This window comes from Engystomops pustulosus, chromosome 7, assembly GCF_040894005.1.
Source record: "Engystomops pustulosus chromosome 7, aEngPut4.maternal, whole genome shotgun sequence".
Lineage (NCBI taxonomy): Eukaryota > Metazoa > Chordata > Amphibia > Anura > Leptodactylidae > Engystomops > Engystomops pustulosus.
In genome coordinates, this window is record NC_092417.1 from 12,186,825 (window position 1) to 12,207,487 (window position 20,663).

Here is a 20,663-nt window from a genome sequence, read left to right on the forward strand (position 1 = left end):
GGGGGGGGGGGGCACATAATTTTCGCCAATTTATAAAATAATATACCGTACACACACGTGAAAGCCGCAGGTTTTTGCTCACCTTGTAGTTGCGGCACGTGGGGTTGAAGGAGTTGGTGCCGCAGGCGATGAGGGTCTGGTCGTTCTTGGGGACCAGCACTTTGATGTAGTTGTAACATTCATCCTGGAGACAACGAGAAGTGTCATAAATAATTCACACAACTACCCAGCTTTCCCCAATCCTGAATGGGAAATTATGGAAATCTCTAATAACCAGTCAGACACTCATCACCGTATCACCAGATTTAGATACCTGGCCAAGCTGGATGACAAAGCCTATGGCATTGGTGATGGCGGCCATCTTGGATTTTACTCAGCTTTCCCAAAAACGGACAAAAATGGCTGACAGGTATGGTAGAGATGTATATATTGCCACGTGTGATATATAGACGGTAATAAAGCCTTAAGGATGCGGTGGGTCCGGATGAATGGGAAAAATCCGGTTTTTATCTCAAAACGCGTCGTTACTCGACAACCGCACCTTGTGCCCACATCACATCGGCGAAAGGAAGCTACGAAACAATGGCGGCTCAGCGAGGGACAGAATCTCAATTATCTTCTGCCCTCACCGCTGCAATCGGCGGCGCTCACGGGGAGGTCCTTCATCACTTGTGAAGTCTTGAAAGCTTTTCCCCGGAACGATTGAGGTGATTGATCCGTTCTCTCTGTAATCATTGTCTGTTCCTTCGAGGACTGAATGTAAAAAAGAAATCAAAAACTACCCTGGGATGGCCTGTACTTTCTTATATTTGATTCTGGGAAAGCTGGGTGATGATATGGCCACTGTATACAAGTTTGAAAGCTCCTTATCCATCAGATTAGAAGAATTGTAGAGACTGCTCTGATGAGATCTAAAAAGACTGGCACAGTACAAGGTCAGCCGTGATCTACTGATGAGACATGAAAAAATTGGCAGAATTAATATTGATTGCCGAGGAGAGGGTCAACCATTGTTATTGACTTATACTGATGACATATGAAAAAAGTGACACAGTACAGCTAGAATCCTTGCCTTATAATAATGAGATTAAAAAAGACCGGCACAGTACGAGGAGTGGAACCGCTGTAATACTGATGAGACTTATAGGTTGGCACAGCACAAAGAGAGGACAGGTCGTGAACATTGCCTCATAACGATGAGATGTATCACGTCTGGCAAGGTACGAAGGGAGCACTGGTCATGATCATTGCCTTATAATGATGAGATTGAAAAAGACTGGCAGAGTACAAAGACAGTACGGCTATAATTCTTGCCTTATAATGATGAGATTGAAAAAGACTGGCACAGTACAAGGAAAGGTTCAACCGTTATCATTGACTTATACTGATAAGGCTTAGAAAGTCAGGCAGAGTACAAGGAGAAGGGCAGGTCATTATCGTTGACTTGTACTGTGCCAGTCTTTTTAGATCTCATCAGTATAAGGAGTAGATCCACCATAATACAGATAGAAATAGACATAGAAAGGTGGGCACAGTACAAACAGAGGGCAGGTCATGATCACTGACTTATGCCGATGAGGTATGAAATGACTGGCACAGTACATCTATGATCATTGCCTTATACTGATGAGTTTGAAAAAGACTGGAACAGTGTAAGGAGAGGGTCAGCCGTAATCATTGATTTATACTATTTAGAACGTCAGGCACAGTACATAGAGAAGGGCTGGTAATGATCATTGCCCTATTCTGATGAAATCTTAAAGACTGGTACAGTAAGAGGAGTGTATCTGATGTAATACTGATCCAGCTGTAGATCCACCACAACACTGATGAGACCTAAAAAGGTTGCCACAATACAAAAGAGAGGACCGGTCATTGACTTATACTGATGAGTCTAAAATATCTAACACATTAAAAGGACTGGATCCACCATAATCTTATTGAGACTTAGAATGGTGGGCACAGTACAAAGAGAGGGTAGGTCTTGATCCATGACTTACACTGATGAAATCTAAAAAGACTGGAACAATACAAGTGGTGGATCCGCTGTTAGGGTACATTCACATGGCCATTATGGGGGATATGATCTGGCAAAACGGTTTGCAACCAGATCACGGCCCCCATAGACCTCTATGGCCCCCAGTCTCTGCATCGCCACCGAGTCGGTCTCGTCTGCCTATGGAGGGAGGAGGGGTGAAGAGCGTTAACCCCTCCCCTCTTCCGCCCTGTGCTTGCCTGGTATCTGGTCCAGGTGAGCACTTGGCTGTGGGAATGAGCCGTAATACTGATGGGACTTAGAAAAGTTGGCACAGTACAATGAGAGGACAGGTCATGATCATTGCCTTATACTGATGAGATATGTAAAGTCTGGAACAGAACAAAGTTGTCACAGACTCTAACCATTGCCTTATGTTGATGGGATTAATCAAGTCATGCTCATAATCATTGTCTAATACGGAGATATTAAAAGTCTGGCACAGTAATAAATCATTGTCTATCACTGATGAGATTTAGAAAGACTGGAGCAGTGCAAACAGAGATCAGGTCATGATCATTGCCTCGTATTGATGAGATTTATCAAGTCTGGCACAGTACAAAGAAAACGTGGTCATAATCATTGCTTTGTACTGATGAGACTTACAAAGGCTGGCACAGTACAAAGAGCAGAGAGGCTATAATCTATAATTTATTGTCTTAACTAATGAGATTGTAAAAGCCTAGCTCACAATAAAAAGAGGAACGCCACAATGCCTGCATTATATTGATGAGATATGAAAAGGCTGGCACAGTACAAGGAGAGAACAGGTCATAATCATTGACTTATACGGAGGAATCATTCCCCGATACCGTATGAACCGACACAACCTCTGAAGGTAAAATTAAAATTTCTTTTGTGTCCGTTTTGGTTATATTTAATCCCGAAAACTCTGTAGACCAGTTCTCTGACGCTCCTAGTTATTGGTATTGTATCAACTGCGCTAATGAGATCTAAAACTAGCAAAGTACAAGCAAAGGGTCAGCCAAAATTATTGTCTTATACCGATACAAGAGGTTAGCACAGTACACACAGAGGACAGCCATGATCATTGCCTTATACTGATGAGATATGAAAAGTCTGGCACAGAACAAAGAAAGCATGGGCCATAATCATGGACTTGTAAAGACGAGATTGATCAAGTCTGGAACAGTATGAAGATGTCAATGGTCAGAAGCATTGCCCTGCACTGATGAGATCTAAAAAGTCTGAAATAGAACAAAAACAGTACACGCTATAATTACTGACTTATGCTGATGAGATTTATCAAGTCTGGCACAGTACAAAGAGATTGCTAGTCTTAATGATTGCCCTGCACTGATGAGATCTAGAAAGTCTGAAATAGAACAAAAACAGTACATGCTATAATTACTGACTTATGCTGATGAGATTGATCAAGTCTGGCACAGTACAAAGAGATCGCTAGTCTTAATGTTTGCACGGTACTGATGAGATCTACTAAACCAGGCACATCGTAAAGAGAGGTCATCATATAATCATTGTTTTATACCGATGAGATATACAAAGACACAGCCATAGCCCCTGCCTTGCGCTGATGAGTGTAAAAGTACAAGGAAAGGTCTTATACCGATGATAAAAGTTTAGCTGTGTCAAAGAAGATTGGAGCCTGATGCTCCGTAAAAAACTTTTCTCAAAGACATCTTGAAGGGATACAGACGTCCTAATCTGTCAGCGTTTATATTGCGTTGTCCCGCCACCTATAATTTTGATTTATCCTTGTTGAGCACCTTGAGGAGAGAAAAAAAAAAATCGATAAATCCTATCAAGCGACCCAATAGATAATGAAAATGAATGAAAAGCTCTTAGGATCGATGTAAGCCAATCACATCCTGACAGGCCCAGCTGTTAAATACCATCGCCTGCCACTCCCCCACCCTCCCAAAAATAAAGTTTACTCCAGAGCCCAACACAAAAAAAATTTATGACTTTACGGTTATCACTGAGTGTTTTCTAGGTCAGCTGATGAGATATAAAAATGTGGCACAGTACAAAGAGAGTACAGGCGTTATTCATTACTTTATGCTGATGAGATCTTCCACATCCGGCATATATATGTATATATAGTATGTACTGTATATAGAGAGTGCACATCATTACGTTGCAGATACGGAAAGTGTTGTTTTTTTTTTAATAATCATTACTTTATACTGATGAGATCTAGAAAGTATTACACAGTACTAAGAGAGAACAGGTCATAATCATTGACTTATGCTGATGAGCTTTAAAAAAGGTGGGCATGGAGCTCTGGCCATAATCATTGCTTTATACTGATGAGATCAAGAAAGCTTGACATAGAACAAGGATAGGCCGTTCTATAGTCATTACTTGTAACTGATGAGATCTACAAAGTGTGACACAGTACTGAGAACCCGCAATAATCAGTGACTTGTGCTCGAAAAAGGTGGGAATTTTACACAAAGCTCTGGCCATAATTGTGGACCTGTATTAAAGAGATCCAAAAAAGTAGAAGTAGAATAAGAGTTTATTTCAAAATTATTTCTTTATACTAATGAGATTCAAAAAGTGGGACACCATCTTAAGAGTGTATGTCCTTATCAATGACTTGTGTTGATGAGCTTTAAGAGGATTAACATACTACAAAGACACCTTTGGCCATAGCCCTATACGGGTATAAGATCTAGGAAGTGTCATATGGTATAGAGAAAGTTCAGTCTATAATCATTACTTTATACTGATGAGGTACAGAAAGTGTGACACAGTACAAAGAGGCTCTCACAGAGTTTTGGCTCATTATCCTGCACCAATGAGAGCCAGAGAACATGAAATAGTAGAAAGAGAGAGTGTTCTATGATACTCACTTCATACTGATGACATATAAAAAGTCTGGCACAATTTGGATAAAGCCATGTCCACAATAATTGCCTTACACCTATGAAATCTAAAGAAAACCGGGCATGGTCGAAGGAAAATGTCAACCAAAACCAATAAAATTTACAAAGGCTGTCACAGAAAAGACATGATCACAGCTTTATAGATTTTAAAAGTCTGGAACAGAATGAAGAAAGCGCATGCTATGATCCTGCTTTATGCTGATTAGATTTATAAAGTCTGGCACAGTCTGGTTGTTATCATCATTGCCTTACACCGATCTGGAAAGCATGGCATAGTACAAAAGAGAGAACAGTCTATAATAATGGCCCTATACCAATGAGGTTTTTTTTTAAAAAAAAACAAGCACAGAACAAAAAAATGAAAAGCATTAACTCTTGCATTGTGCTGATGAGATGGAAAAAGGCTGGAATAGTACAAAGATGGTGAAGGCCATTGATTCATATGCTGATAAAACCAGAAAGTCTGGCACAATGCAAAGTAAACACTGGCAAAATCACTCCCTTCTACTGATGAGATCTAGAAAGTCTGGCACAGAAAGCATAGCCCATAATTCTTGACCTTTACAGGTCTGCCTGAGCAATAGGAGATAATACATTATAACCACCGCTTTATACTTAACTCATCTTAAAAAAAAATCCTGGCTCGGTAAAATGATGATGATTAATTCCTTACCCTAATGAGAGCTAAAAAGCTTGGTACAGAAAAAAAAAAGCAAATAGAGGCCATAAACGATAATTTATATTGATGAGCTCTAAAAAGGTTGGCACAGAGAAGACAACACAACAATAATAATTGTCCTGTGCTGATGAGGAGCTCTGAAAGGCTAGCAAAGACCATAAGACCATCAAAGATGTGACCAACTAGGTCCTGTATGAAAGCCTAAAAGGCTCAGGCAATTAAGGAACTTCACACTATGCTGATGAGAGCTAAAAAGTCAGGAACTTAAGAAGACGGCTGAAGGTCGAACATAAAAAGCTAAATCCATGCTTTACACTGATGAGATATAAAAAGGCTAGAGTGGAATCCACAGTCCGTGCTTTACACTGATGAGATATAAAAAGGCTAGAGTGGAATCCACAGTCCGTGCTTTACACTGATGAGATATAAAAAGGCTAGAGTGGAATCCACAGTCCGTGCTTTACACTGATGAGATATAAAAAGGCTAGAGTGGAATCCACAGTCCATGCTTTACACTGATGAAATATAAAAAGGCTAGAGTGCAATCTTTACACTGATGAGATATAAAAAGGCTAGAATGGAATCCACAGTCCATGCTTTACACTGATGAGATATAAAAAGGCTAGAGTGGAATCCACAGTCTGTGCTTTACACTGATGAGATATAAAAAGGCTAGAGTGGATCCACAGTCCACGCTTTACACTGATGAGATATAAAAAGGCTAGAGTGGAATCCACAGTCCATGCTTTACACTGATGAGATATAAAAAGGCTAGAGTGCAATCTTTACACTGATGAGATATAAAAAGGCTAGAGTGGATCCACAGTCCGTGCTTTACACTGATGAGATATAAAAAGGCTAGAGTGGATCCACAGTCCACGCTTTACACTGATGAGATATAAAAAGGCTAGAGTGGAATCCACAGTCCATGCTTTACACTGATGAGATATAAAAAGGCTAGAGTGCAATCTTTACACTGATGAGATATAAAAAGGCTAGAGTGGAATCCACAGTCTGTGCTTTACACTGATGAGATATAAAAAGGCTAGAGTGGATCCACAGTCCACGCTTTACACTGATGAGATATAAAAAGGCTAGAGTGGAATCCACAGTCCATGCTTTACACTGATGAGATATAAAAAGGCTAGAGTGCAATCTTTACACTGATGAGATATAAAAAGGCTAGAGTGGAATCCACAGTCTGTGCTTTACACTGATGAGATATAAAAAGGCTAGAGTGGATCCACAGTCTAGCCTTTTTATATCTCATCAGTGTAAAGCACAGACTGTGGATCCACTCTAGCCTTTTTATTTCTCATCAGTGTAAAGCACAGACTGTGGATCCACTCTAGCCTTTTTATATCTCATCAGTGTAAAGCACAGACTGTGGATCCACTCTAGCCTTTTTATATCTCATCAGTGTAAAGTGTGGGCTGTGGATTCCACTCTAGCCTTTTTATATCTCATCAGTGTAAAGCACAGAGTGGAATCCACAGCCCACGCTTTACACTGATGAGATATAAAAAGGCTAGAGTGGAATCCACAGTCCATGCTTTACACTGATGAGATATAAAAAGGCTAGAGTGGAATCCACAGTCCACGCTTTACACTGATGAGATATAAAAAGGCTAGAGTGGAATCCACAGTCCATGCTTTACACTGATGAGATATAAAAAGGCTAGAGTGGAATCCACAGTCCATGCTTTACACTGATGAGATATAAAAAGGCTAGAGTGGAATCCACAGTCCATGCTTTACACTGATGAGATATAAAAAGGCTAGAGTGGAATCCACAGTCCACGCTTTACACTGATGAGATATAAAAAGGCTAGAGTGGAATCCACAGTCCATGCTTTACACTGATGAGATATAAAAAGGCTAGAGTGGAATCCACAGTCCATGCTTTACACTGATGAGATATAAAAAGGCTAGAGTGGAATCCACAGTCCACGCTTTACACTGATGAGATATAAAAAGGCTAGAGTGGAATCCACAGTCCGTGCTTTACACTGATGAGATATAAAAAGGCTAGAGTGGAATCCACAGTCCGTGCTTTACACTGATGAGATATAAAAAGGCTAGAGTGGAATCCACAGTCCATGCTTTACACTGATGAGATATAAAAAGGCTAGAGTGCAATCTTTACACTGATGAGATATAAAAAGGCTAGAGTGGAATCCACAGTCCGTGCTTTACACTGATGAGATATAAAAAGGCTAGAGTGGAATCCACAGTCCGTGCTTTACACTGATGAGATATAAAAAGGCTAGAGTGGAATCCACAGTCCATGCTTTACACTGATGAGATATAAAAAGGCTAGAGTGGAATCCACAGTCCACGCTTTACACTGATGAGATATAAAAAGGCTAGAGTGGAATCCACAGTCCGTGCTTTACACTGATGAGATATAAAAAGGCTAGAGTGGAATCCACAGTCCGTGCTTTACACTGATGAGATATAAAAAGGCTAGAGTGGAATCCACAGTCCGTGCTTTACACTGATGAGCTACAAAAAGGCTAGAGTGGAATCCACAGTCCACGCTTTACACTGATGAGATATAAAAAGGCTAGAGTGGAATCTACAGTCCATGCTTTACACTGATGAGATATAAAAAGGCTAGAGTGGAATCTACAGTCCATGCTTTACACTGATGAGATATAAAAAGGCTAGAGTGGAATCCACAGTCCGTGCTTTACACTGATGAGCTACAAAAAGGCTAGAGTGGAATCCACAGTCCACGCTTTACACTGATGAGATATAAAAAGGCTAGAGTGGAATCTACAGTCCATGCTTTACACTGATGAGATATAAAAAGGCTAGAGTGGATCCACAGTCCATGCTTTGTGTTCATGACATCTGACACAGCACATGGGGAGCATATTGCTTTCACCAATCATTTCTAGGTTGTGGCTTACAAGTTCTCGTGAAACGCTCACTTATGCCATGCCCCGATAACCACGTGAGCTGATGAGATCTAAAAAGACAGGAGCATTAAATACGCTGCAGAAATCTCGGTGAGATCTAGAAACACATGAGAAACGCAAAGCTTGAACCGCGATGATTTTATTTTTTTGTGCTGATGAGGTTTAAAAAATTTGGCACAGAAGGAACAGTAACTTGTACTTGTAAACACTATAAGGCCGGCACAGGTCTCTCTACAATGGTATCATGAATCATTACAATTGTGACTGACGCTCGTTATGTCTATTATGTCTGCATTCTGTTCCCGAGCAAGTAATGCCTACGGTTTTATTTCTGAATATTCTTTGATTTTTGGGCTTTTTTTGTTCCTTCTTTTTTTTTTTTTTTTTCATATTGAGGCCTTGAATATACAACCAGCAGGTCATTTCAATTTTGGAGAATTATTCTGGGCGCTGATCTTCCACAATAAACCCATTCGTCCGCTATCTGGGCAGTCAAAAACATGCGCCATTAAACCAGCGCCTGCCATCGAGCGCTCGCCTCGATTGCTCTGCCGCCTTTGTGTAAATGTTTGCCGCCTGAAACCACCTTCAGCGGCAATTCAGCCTTGACTAAAATGGCTTCTCCGAGAGCCCTGCAGCAAAAAAAATCCACTTTTTATGCTCCTCGAATTGGCTTGGAAAGTGTCACAGCTTGACGGCTGTCCACTTAGCCGGGGCCCAACACTTTTAACTCTGTAATGATATACAGTCCAGTGGAAAGTGCTGCCCTGCAGAGTTGTGAGGGATAATAAAGCTTTCTTGTTGTGAAAAAAGCCACCTGAAATGGGTCTGGAGCTACGCGTCCGTGGTCTACTGCTCGCTGTTATGTACGTGCGATAATGTATGCCCAGTCCTCACAAGCCTTTCATGTCCAACAAGCCCAGCAGCATTAATGTATAAAGTGCTGCCCAGAAAATCCATTTCACAACCATAAATAAAACAGAAAAGTTTACTACAGGAAAAAAAAACAAAAAGTTGTGGATTCCTTTAATAACGTTATTCTACGGTCGGCTGTCCAAGAAGATGGGACTGTCTTGCTGTGAGAGAGGCAGAGAGAGCTGCTTCATAACTCTAACCATAAATTTCTGGGGTTTCAGTGAATAATATGTTATGTAACATAGTCACTCTCAGGTAGGGGTGGTGTCACCTTGTAGATGTGAGAGATGACATGGCCCTCAGGTTGGTAGCCTTCTTAGTTACCTAAAAGTTGAGGTGGGTCTACCATAGCGTCAAGAAGGTGCTTCCATTTTGAACAAAGCCCCCCATATCCCAAAAGGCCCCCAAAAACGTCAGGTTTGACAAAGAGTAAAAGGTAGGAAGAGATTCAGGAGAAAATAGTTGGGTTTAGATCTGAGGTAAGGACCAAGTAGTGTCAGTCTTCTCTTGATTTGGCCTAGTTTTTGGCCCATCATTTTGTGGACCTTAGCGGGTGAGATAAAATAGTTGGGTTTCGACATTTTAAGTCCTGGGATAGCAGTTTGTCCGAATACGTGATCCTTTAAAGTCTAACGTAGGTACATGCGCTACATTATCAGGAGATGGTTACGAAAGGCTTTAGTAACAGCAGACTGGCATTGATCTTACTTTCAGGAGAAATGAGATTGTGGCTGAGAATTATATTTTATATACTCTGGCCAAACTCAAAAGGTTAACGAAGGTTATGCTCTTTCTGTGACCGTGCCGCTGCGGGCCTGTGTTCTGCGCATGCGCAGCACTGTGGCTTCGCGAAGGAGTACGCGCATCTCCTCATAGCTGCGATGGGTAGGAAGATCAAAGAGGCTACTGGGGATCGGAGTAGCCGCGCGGTGTAGCCTCAGCTCCAGCTACTCCACTCCCCAGTAGCCTCTTTAGAAAATTAGCATATTAGGGCAATAAAAGTTTGCAAAAGATATAGGGAAGGTGATGATTAGCCCTTAAAAGGGCTATCCTCACGTACAATAGAGGCACCTACCACCCCATCTACCTAAATGGGTAGATCCGTGGTGGTAGGTTTCCTTTAAAAGGGGTAGAAGATGATTAAGGGCTTTAGTGACAGCAGACTGGCATTGATCTTACTATCAAGATAAATCATCTCGTAAGACTCACTGGAGACAGGAACAAGTCGTCTCATCACATAGATAATGAATGAATAAAGCTTGAGATCCGAGGTTCTCCCAAACACTCCTTCCGCCACCCGTCTGGAGGCTCTTGTCTTCTCATTGTCTTTCGTTGAGTCGTTTGGTAAAGCTCCTCCACCGGCCTCCCGGAGGGGGGAACTTGCAGGTGAGCCATTTTGCTTGAGATCAGAAATCCAATCAAGGCGTCTGTCGTAGAGAGAGCGCATCGCGCCAGTGTGGAAGGCGCTGGAGTGTGAGACAGTGACAAAGAGACGCGTGCAGACGTTGGTGCTTAGCTCAGCAAGAGGAAATGTGCCGCTGTGCAACATCACAGAGCCGCTGAGTGTACGAGGGAGCGGGGTCATCTGCTGCTCAGCCTCAGCAGCATGCTCTTCTTAATTAAAGGCGAATTCTAATTAGTGGCAGGGATAATGTTATTTTCCCTGGGCCAGCAGTCGGAGCTTTTCTCATTTAGGATATTTTCATTTAGCAGGAGGAGTAACAAAGGCCTGGTGCCGGCAGCGGAGGATCGGGGAATTGGAGTCCTTCGGCTTGTAGAGAAAAATTTAGTTCTCAAACCCATTGTTTTCGGTACGTTTCTTAATTTGACTTTCTGTCGTCTGGAGATGGAAACGTTCCATCATTCATTAGTGGTGAGGAGGACAAGATGAATACTGATACGCCCCATTGGAAACGTTCAACGTGGTGCCAATTGTCTTACGTAGGACAATTATGGAGACCAGTCCTCACCAAGAAGTGAGCATCATCGGGGGCTACTAGTGTCTATTACTGGGGTTACTCCAGATAATATGATTCAGAAGACCAACCAACTTCCAGAAGATAAACCCTAGAGGACTTCAAATCAGGTGGTTTTAAGATAGACCTTTGGGGCCTACGACCTTGTGAGAGCCTGGGCCCACCAAAGGATCTTCTAGTACCCTGGTGGGCCGGTCCACCCCTAGGGACCATTACAACATAACCCGTTCTATCATGATGATGACATAAAGTAAGTGGTGAAGGTCACTTACGGGTTTGCCCCTCATCGCGCAGTTGTCCATGTCCTTTGTCTTCCATGTTATATACTGAAAGAAAATGAAAAAAATATTATGTTTCTAGCCCCTTTCTTTCAATAACACATCAAGAAGGGTCACCTTAAAAGTCTGGATTTTAAGGGGAACTCAAATGTTTTGAAAAGTCCACCTAGGGGGTTATAAATTGGCCCAGTGTGTCTCATTTTTGGGATGTTGCTTGGCAATAGAGAGCAGGGCCTATGCAATACATACACAGTAATGGGGTATCCACAGTTCTTACCTTGTCCGGTGTAATGGAGTCTTTGGCTTTCCGTAGGTCTATTGCATAGACATGGTCCCTAAAATACCAGAAGAGGACCTCAAGTTAATTCTATAGAAGACATTTAGAACACATCTGCCATGGATTGGTTGCGGGGGGTTCAGAAGGCCACTCCACAGGAGATTACAGACATGTTGTAATTGGGACTACCCCAACTGCCCTCTCTGGACCCCACCCCCACCGCCACTGTAGACTGGACACAGCCAGAACATTCCTCTAGTTCTTCCTATAATATAAGCTATGTTCCGAGTATGAAGAATATAGATTTTTTTCATGGTATACCCATCGGGAATTGGAGAGGTCATGCTCTGAGCGGTAATTATACACTTTACCTTGTCTTCCTTATTGACAATTACTGAAGCCCAATTGAAGAAGACATATGTGAAAAACTAAGTGCCCCCTATATATCCATATCTTTACCGCACAGTGAACCTTCTCTTTCTGAAACATTCTGCAGTAGATTTGCTGTCGTACTTGAGATATTGTCCTGTTGCGTGACCCAGTTTTGACCAAGCTGCTACAAACATTTGTCTGTCCAAGGAACATTGTTTCGGAAGTCTTGTAGTTGGTTCAGTTGTAACTTGAGTTGTGCCGCCATGTTCATTCGTGTCATACGTATTCAGTCTCTTCTAATTGTAATGTCATGAACTTGAACATGTAACACACTAACTGAGCCCCTGTACCGTCTCAGATGTAGCTCCTGGATATTTCAGTTTCTCTAAGCATTGCATGGAGATATTTGTGGGTGAATTAGCTAAGACATCTCCTCTGCTGTTCCTAATGTTCTCCAATGTGAATAAGCTTTCCTTTTGTGGCATTGTGGTGACAACCACCAAAAGACTCCAGACCAGAACTAATCCTTTTATAGAGGTGGTCACACTTGCTGATGATCAATTAATCCAGGTGATTTGATTAGCACCTGGCTGTTTCTTGCTTACATATTTTTTACTTACTACTTCTGCATTGACATCTATTATTTGTTACACAATGACCCTTAGACATCTGTTGAGTGGTCTTCCTTATCCAATGTTGCATTTGCCAAATTTAACCTTCTACAGATCAGATCAATTTTTATGCCCCGGTACATAAAAACCATAAACCTCAAAGAAAGAGCATGTGACTGTAGGTCATCACTCACCTGGCTGCAACAAACAATGTCTGGTTGAGCTTCAGCATCTTCTGAAAGTCTAGACCAAGATGGGTGGAGTCGTGATCGGTGGTCAGCCCTCGGAACCATGGGTAGGCTTTTGTATCTTTGGGATTGAGAAGAAAATATGGTTATAACATAAAGTTTACCGAATGTATATAATAACAAGGAGATCTCTTTTGAGAACCTAGAGGACCATCCATGGTCATCAGGACACAATCAGTAAGGTACATGGATGACAGAACATCTTGAGGACTTACTTCCACTCTCGATGGTTCTCAGGGGACTCAGGTCTTTCGGGAATACAAGCGAGGAGAACAGCTGACATCTGACTAGGAGAAGAACCAAAGCAAGAAGCAGGTGGGACATTCTTATCCTATTCCGAGAGTAGCAGAAATGAGCGGGTGATGTCCGGGTATTAGGGGATAGTCATTATGGTCCAAGAGGCTCTGCAACACAACACAACACAAGCACTGATTAGGGTTGTACCAAAAATATATCTTACATTTTTCCAATTAGGGCACACAATACAGTATCAAACATATGGGTACACTATGGTTACCAGTATTATGGGGCACCATATCAGTGGTTATGGGGGCACTGTGACTGTACGGTGTTACTACACTGACTGCCGTATATGGGAACACTATGATTATCAGTATAGGGCACCATATCAGTAGTTATAGGGGCACTGTGACTATATGGTGTTGAGGGTTAATGTATATATGATGCCATACCCCGTATATCCCGCAATCACTTATCTACGTGTGTCGCTTCTAATCTCGTCCGCCATAATTTATTCTCCATAGGCGGTTAATATCCCGGACCTTCTGAACCCGGATCAGGGGAGAGCGAGGCCTGATTAATAGGGATACTGATCCGATCTGATCCAGCGTCTTCATGTAAAGTGTATTTATTACTAGCCGGAGCCCATCCCGCCGCCCGCCTCTGCTTCATCACTCACCAGGACCTGATCGCATCCACCGTGACAACCCGCACTTACCCCACTCACTGACACAAAGGGAACTGATGTGTTTGTTTGGAAACTGAGCTAATGATGTGCAATGCTCTGCAGATTTCTGGAGCGGTCAGGGGGTGTAATAATCTGCAGGGTATATCACTGTGTATCTAGCAGAATGTAGAGGAGAGATGCTCTGCGGATCTCTAGAGAGATCACTGTTATAATCTGCAGGATATATCACTATTTGTTTGAAGGAAAAGGAGCGATGCTCTGCAGATCTCTAGAGAGATCACTGTTATAATATATCACCATTTGTTAGGAGGAAAAGGAGTGATGTTCTGCAGAGCTCTTATGAAGTCACTATTGTAATAATCGGCAGGATACATCACTATGCATGAGAAGGCAGAGGAGCGATGTTCTGCAGATCTATAGAGTTCACTGATGTAATGATCTGCAGGATACATCACTATGCATGAGAAGGCAGAGGAGCGATGTTCTGCAGATCTATAGAGTTCACTGATGTAATGATCTGCAGGATACATCACTATGCATGAGAAGGCAGGGGAGCGATGTTCTGCAGATCTATAGAGTTCACTGATGTAATGATCTGCAGGATACATCACTATGCATGAGAAGGCAGAGGAGCGATGTTCTGCAGATCTATAGAGTTCACTGATGTAATGATCTGCAGGATACATCACTATGCATGAGAAGGCAGGGGAGCGATGTTCTGCAGATCTATAGAGTTCACTGTTGTAATGATCTGCAGGATACATCACTATGCATGAGAAGGCAGAGGAGCGATGTTCTGCAGATCTATAGAGTTAACTGATGTAATGATCTGCAGGATACATCACTATGCATGAGAAGGCAGGGGAGCGATGTTCTGCAGATCTATAGAGTCACTATTGTAATAATCTGCAGGTTCTATCACTAACTGTTTGTCGGGAGGGAGAGGAGGGATGCTCTGCAGATCTCTAGAGAGGTCTCTGTTGTAATAATCTGCAGGATATACCACTATGTATAAAGATGTAGAAGGACGATGTTCTGCAGAGCTGTAGAGTGGTCAGATGCGTAATAATCTGCAGAATATTATGTAAGCAGTGTAGGGAGTGATGCTCTGCAGGCATACATTTATTAGCAGACACAGAGTGGCCTCTCCCTCAGTCGCAGCACATCGCACCCCACTATACTGCAGATGGTTACAGATTGTATATACAGTGTAATGTGCTGCTGCTTCCTGACCAGCAGGGGGCGCCGGGGCGAGTGTGGCGGAGGGTTCCCGGTGTGCTGAGCGTGGCACGTGGCTCCGGTGTGGAGCGCTAGATAATAGCTCCCAATTATTATCCGGCAGATGGAAGCTAATGGAAAGGAAATTAACCCAAAAAGCGCCTCGCCCCCTCCCGCTCACCAAAACTCATTTTAGCCCATTTCCGAGGCCCAAATTGGAGGAAAATTGTTCTCCTAAATTCACAGGAGAAGGAGGAGAGCGGCCCCGGGGCATGTGAGAGGCGCGGAGATAATACAAACACAGCGCAGAGCTAGTGACATAGCAGAGCCGAGACTGTCATCACATGTTACACGTGTGCTTCAGTATACCGCCATATAGTGCCCTATTACAGGAGAGACATCGCCAGAAGCTCCAGAATCCTCACGTCCTCCCATCAGAGAACGTATAGATGCTAATAGAAATCCGCTAATTACCGGGAAATTACTCCACCCCCTCTTATTAATTAATGAAATTACAGAAGATACATTCATCAAACCTCAAATAACTGGAGAAATTGATTCCCAATCCTACAATTAACGGATTATAAGATTTACTATGGTGGAAGATGTAAACAGGCCTGACCTATATCACATCCCATAATCAATGTAACTACTATAATACTGCCCCCTATGTACAAGAATATAACTACTATAATACTGCCCCCTATGTACAAGAATATAACTACTATAATACTGCCCCCTATGTACAAGAATATAACTACTATAATAATGCCCCCTATGTACAAGGATATAACTACTATAATACTGCCCCCTATGTACAGGGATATAACTACTATAATACTGCCTCCTATGTACAGGAATATAACTACTATAATACTGCCCCCTATGTACAGAAATATAACTACTATAATACTGCCCCCTATGTACAGGGATATAACTACTATATTACTGCCCCCTATGTACAAGAATATAACTACTATAATACTGCCCCCTATGTACAAGAATATAACTACTATAATACTGCTCCCTATGTACAAGAATATAACTACTATAATACTGCCCCCTATGTACAAGAATATTACTACTATAATACTGCCCCCTATGTACAAGAATATAACTACTATAATACTGCCTCCTATGTACAGGAATATAACTACTATAATACTGCCCCCTATGTACAGAAATATAACTACTATAATACTGCCCCCTATGTACAGGGATATAACTACTATATTACTGCCCCCTATGTACAAGAATATAACTACTATAATACTGCCCCCTATGTACAAGAATATAACTACTATAATACTGCTCCCTATGTACAAGAATATAACTACTATAATACTGCCCCCTATGTACAAGAATATTACTACTATAATACTGCCCCCTATGTACAAGAATATAACTACTATAATACTTCTCCCTATGTACAAGAATATAACTACTATAATACTGCTCCCTATGTACAAGAATATAACTACTATAATACTGCCCCCTATGTACAAGAATATTACTACTATAATACTGCCCCCTATGTACAAGAATATAACTACTATAATACTGCCCCCTATGTACAAGAATATAACTACTATAATACTGCTCCCTATGTACAAGAATATAACTACTATAATACTGCCCCCTATGTACAAGAATATTACTACTATAATACTGCCCCCTATGTACAGGAATATAACTACTATAATACTGCCCCCTATGTACAGGAATATAACTACTATAATACTGCCCCCTATGTACAGGAATATAACTACTATAATACTGCCCCCTATGTACAAGAATATAACTACTATAATACTGCCCCCTATGTACAAGAATATAACTACTATAATACTGTCCCCTATGTACAAGAATATAGCTACTATAATACTGCCCCCTATGTACAGGAATATAACTGCTATAATACTGCCCCCTATGTACAGGAATATAACTGCTATAATACTGCCCCCTATGTACAAGAATATAACTACTATAATACTGCCCCCTATGTACAAGAATATAACTACTATAATACTGCCCCCTATGTACAGGAATATAACTACTATAATACTGCCCCCTATGTACATGGATATAACTACTATAATACTGCCCCTATGTACAAGAATATAACTACTATAATACTGCCCCCTATGTACAAGAATATAACTACTATAATACTGCCCCCTATGTACAAGAATATAACTACTATAATACTGCCCCCTATGTACAGGAATATAACTACTATAATACTGCCCCCTATGTACAAGAATATAACTACTATAATACTGCCCCCTATGTACAAGAATATAACTACTATAATACTGCCCCCTATGTACAAGAATATAACTACTATAATACTGCCCCCTATGTACAGGAATATAACTACTATAATACTGCCCCCTATGTACAGGAATATAACTACTATAATACTGCCCCCTATGTACAAGAATATAACTACTATAATACTGCCCCCTATGTACAAGAATATAACTACTATAATACTGCCCCCTATGTACAGGAATATAACTACTATAATACTGCCCCCTATGTACAAGAATGAATATAACTACTATAACACTGCCCCCTATGTACAAGACTATAACTACTATAATACTGCCCCCTATGTACAAGAATATAACTACTATAATACTGCCCCCTATGTACAGGAATATAACTACTATAATACTGCCCCCTATGTACAGGAATATAACTACTATAATACTGCCCCCTATGTACAAGAATATAACTACTATAATACTGCCCCCTATGTACAAGAATATAACTACTATAATACTGCCCCCTATGTACAGGAATATAACTACTATAATACTGCCCCCTATGTACATGGATATAACTACTATAATACTGCCCCTATGTACAAGAATATAACTACTATAATACTGACTCCTATGTACAGGAATATAACTACTATAATACTGCCCCCTATGTACAAGAATATAACTACTATAATACTGCCCCCTATGTACAAGAATATAACTACTATAATACTGCCCCCTATGTACAAGAATATAACTACTATAATACTGCCCCCTATGTACAGGAATATAACTACTATAATACTGCCCCCTATGTACAGGAATATAACTACTATAATACTGCCCCCTATGTACAAGAATATAACTACTATAATACTGCCCCCTATGTACAAGAATATAACTACTATAATACTGCCCCCTATGTACAGGAATATAACTACTATAATACTGCCCCCTATGTACAAGAATATAACTACTATAATACTGCCCCCTATGTACAGGAATATAACTACTATAATACTGCCCCCCTATGTACAAGAATATAACTACTATAATACTGCCCCCTATGTACAGGAATATAACTACTATAATACTGCCCCCTATGTACAAGAATATAACTACTATAATACTGCCCCCTATGTACAAGAATATAACTACTATAATACTGCCCCCTATGTACAGGAATATAACTACTATAATACTGCCCCCTATGTACAAGAATATAACTTCTATAACACTGCCCCCTATGTACAAGAATATAACTACTATAATACTGCCCCCCTATGTACAAGAATATAACTACTATAATACTGCCCCCTATGTACAAGAATGTAACTACTATAATACTGCCCCCTATGTACAAGAATATAACTACTATAATACTGCCCCCTATGTACAGGAATATAACTACTATAATACTTCCCCCTATGTACAAGAATATAACTACTATAATACTGCCCCCTATGTACAAGAATATATCTACTATAATACTGCCCCCTATGTACAAGAATATAACTACTATAATACTGCCCCCTATGTACAGGAATATAACTACTATAATACTGCCCCCTATGTACAAGAATATAACTACTATAATACTGCCCCCTATGTACAGGAATATAACTACTATAATACTGCCCCCTATGTACAAGAATATATCTACTATAATACTGCCCCCTATGTACAAGAATATAACTACTATAATACTGCCCCCTATGTACAGGAATATAACTACTATAATACTGCCCCCTATGTACAGGAATATAACTACTATAATACTGCCCCCTATGTACAAGAATATAACTACTATAATACTGCTCCTATGTACAAGAATATAACTACTATAATACTGCCCCCTATGTACAAGAATATAACTACTATAATACTGCTCCTATGTACAAGAATATAACTACTATAATACTGCCCCCTATGTACAAGAATATAACTACTATAATACTGCCCCCTATGTACAGGAATATAACTACTATAATACTGCCCCCTATGTACACGAATATAACTACTATAATACTGCCCCCTATGTACAGGAATATAACTACTATAATACTGCCCCTATGTACAAGAATATAACTACTATAATACTGCCCCTTATGTACAAGAATATAACTACTATAATACTGCCCCCTATGTACAAGAATATAACTACTATAATACTGCTCCTATGTACAAGAATATAACTACTATAATACTGCCTCCTATGTACAGGAATATAACTACTATAATACTGCCCTCTATGTACAAGAATATAACTACTATAATACTGCCCCCTATGTACAAGAATATAACTACTATAATACTGCCCCCTATGTACAAGAATATAACTACTATAATACTGCCCTCTATGTACAAGAATATAACTACTATAATACTGCCCCCTATGTACAGGAATAAAACTGCTTGTTTGTGTTCTTCACTTACTGAATAAAGTAAGTCTTTTGGTTGTGTATATTCTCTCCGCTCCCTAGATGGGGGACGTCTGCGGTTTGTCTTGCTTGAATAACCTCTCCATTACATGACAAGGCTGCGTCTGGCAGGATTGTATTACCTGGACGCGTGTCCTGCACCAGTCTGTTTCCCAAGCTCGGTGACATATGGCGAGTGATGGCCGCACTGTGCCAAGCAGCCTCACCTCCAGCCATGATGGTAGGGGCCTGATAGCAGCTGCCACTGCCTGACAGTATCACACAGGATAGGATTAGATACACAGCATCACACAGGATAGGATTAGATACACAGCTCAGCAGACAGTATCACACAGGATAGGATTAGATACACAGATCAGCAGACAGTATCACACAGGATAGAATTAGATACACAGCTCAGCAGATAGTATCACAAAGGATAGGATTGGATACACAGCTCAGCAGACTGTATCACACATGATAGGTTTGGATACACAGCTCAGCAGACAGTATCACACAGAATAGGGTTAAATACACAGCTCGGTATCACACAGGATATGATTAGATACACAGCTCAGTATCACACATGATCGGATTAGATACACAGCTCAGCAGTATCACACAGGATAGGATTAGATA

At 40.9% G+C, this 20,663-nt stretch overlaps 1 protein-coding gene across 5 annotated transcripts in view; it reads right to left on the reverse strand.

Annotated features, from left to right (window-relative positions):
* The window catches only part of SEMA6C (semaphorin 6C), a 130,907-nt gene that overhangs the window by 34,863 nt on the left and 75,381 nt on the right, over nt 1–20,663 (reverse strand). For all 5 annotated transcript variants that reach the window (XM_072114791.1, XM_072114789.1, XM_072114790.1 and 2 more), the window contains exons 3-7: nt 13,404–13,592; nt 13,135–13,249; nt 11,958–12,015; nt 11,675–11,728; nt 83–184 (exon numbers count right to left, since the gene is read on the reverse strand). In XM_072114791.1, coding sequence (XP_071970892.1) covers nt 83–184; nt 11,675–11,728; nt 11,958–12,015; nt 13,135–13,249; nt 13,404–13,512 — 438 coding nt within the window. In that variant the 5' untranslated portion in view covers nt 13,513–13,592. The remainder of the gene's footprint in view (nt 1–82; nt 185–11,674; nt 11,729–11,957; nt 12,016–13,134; nt 13,250–13,403; nt 13,593–20,663) is intronic.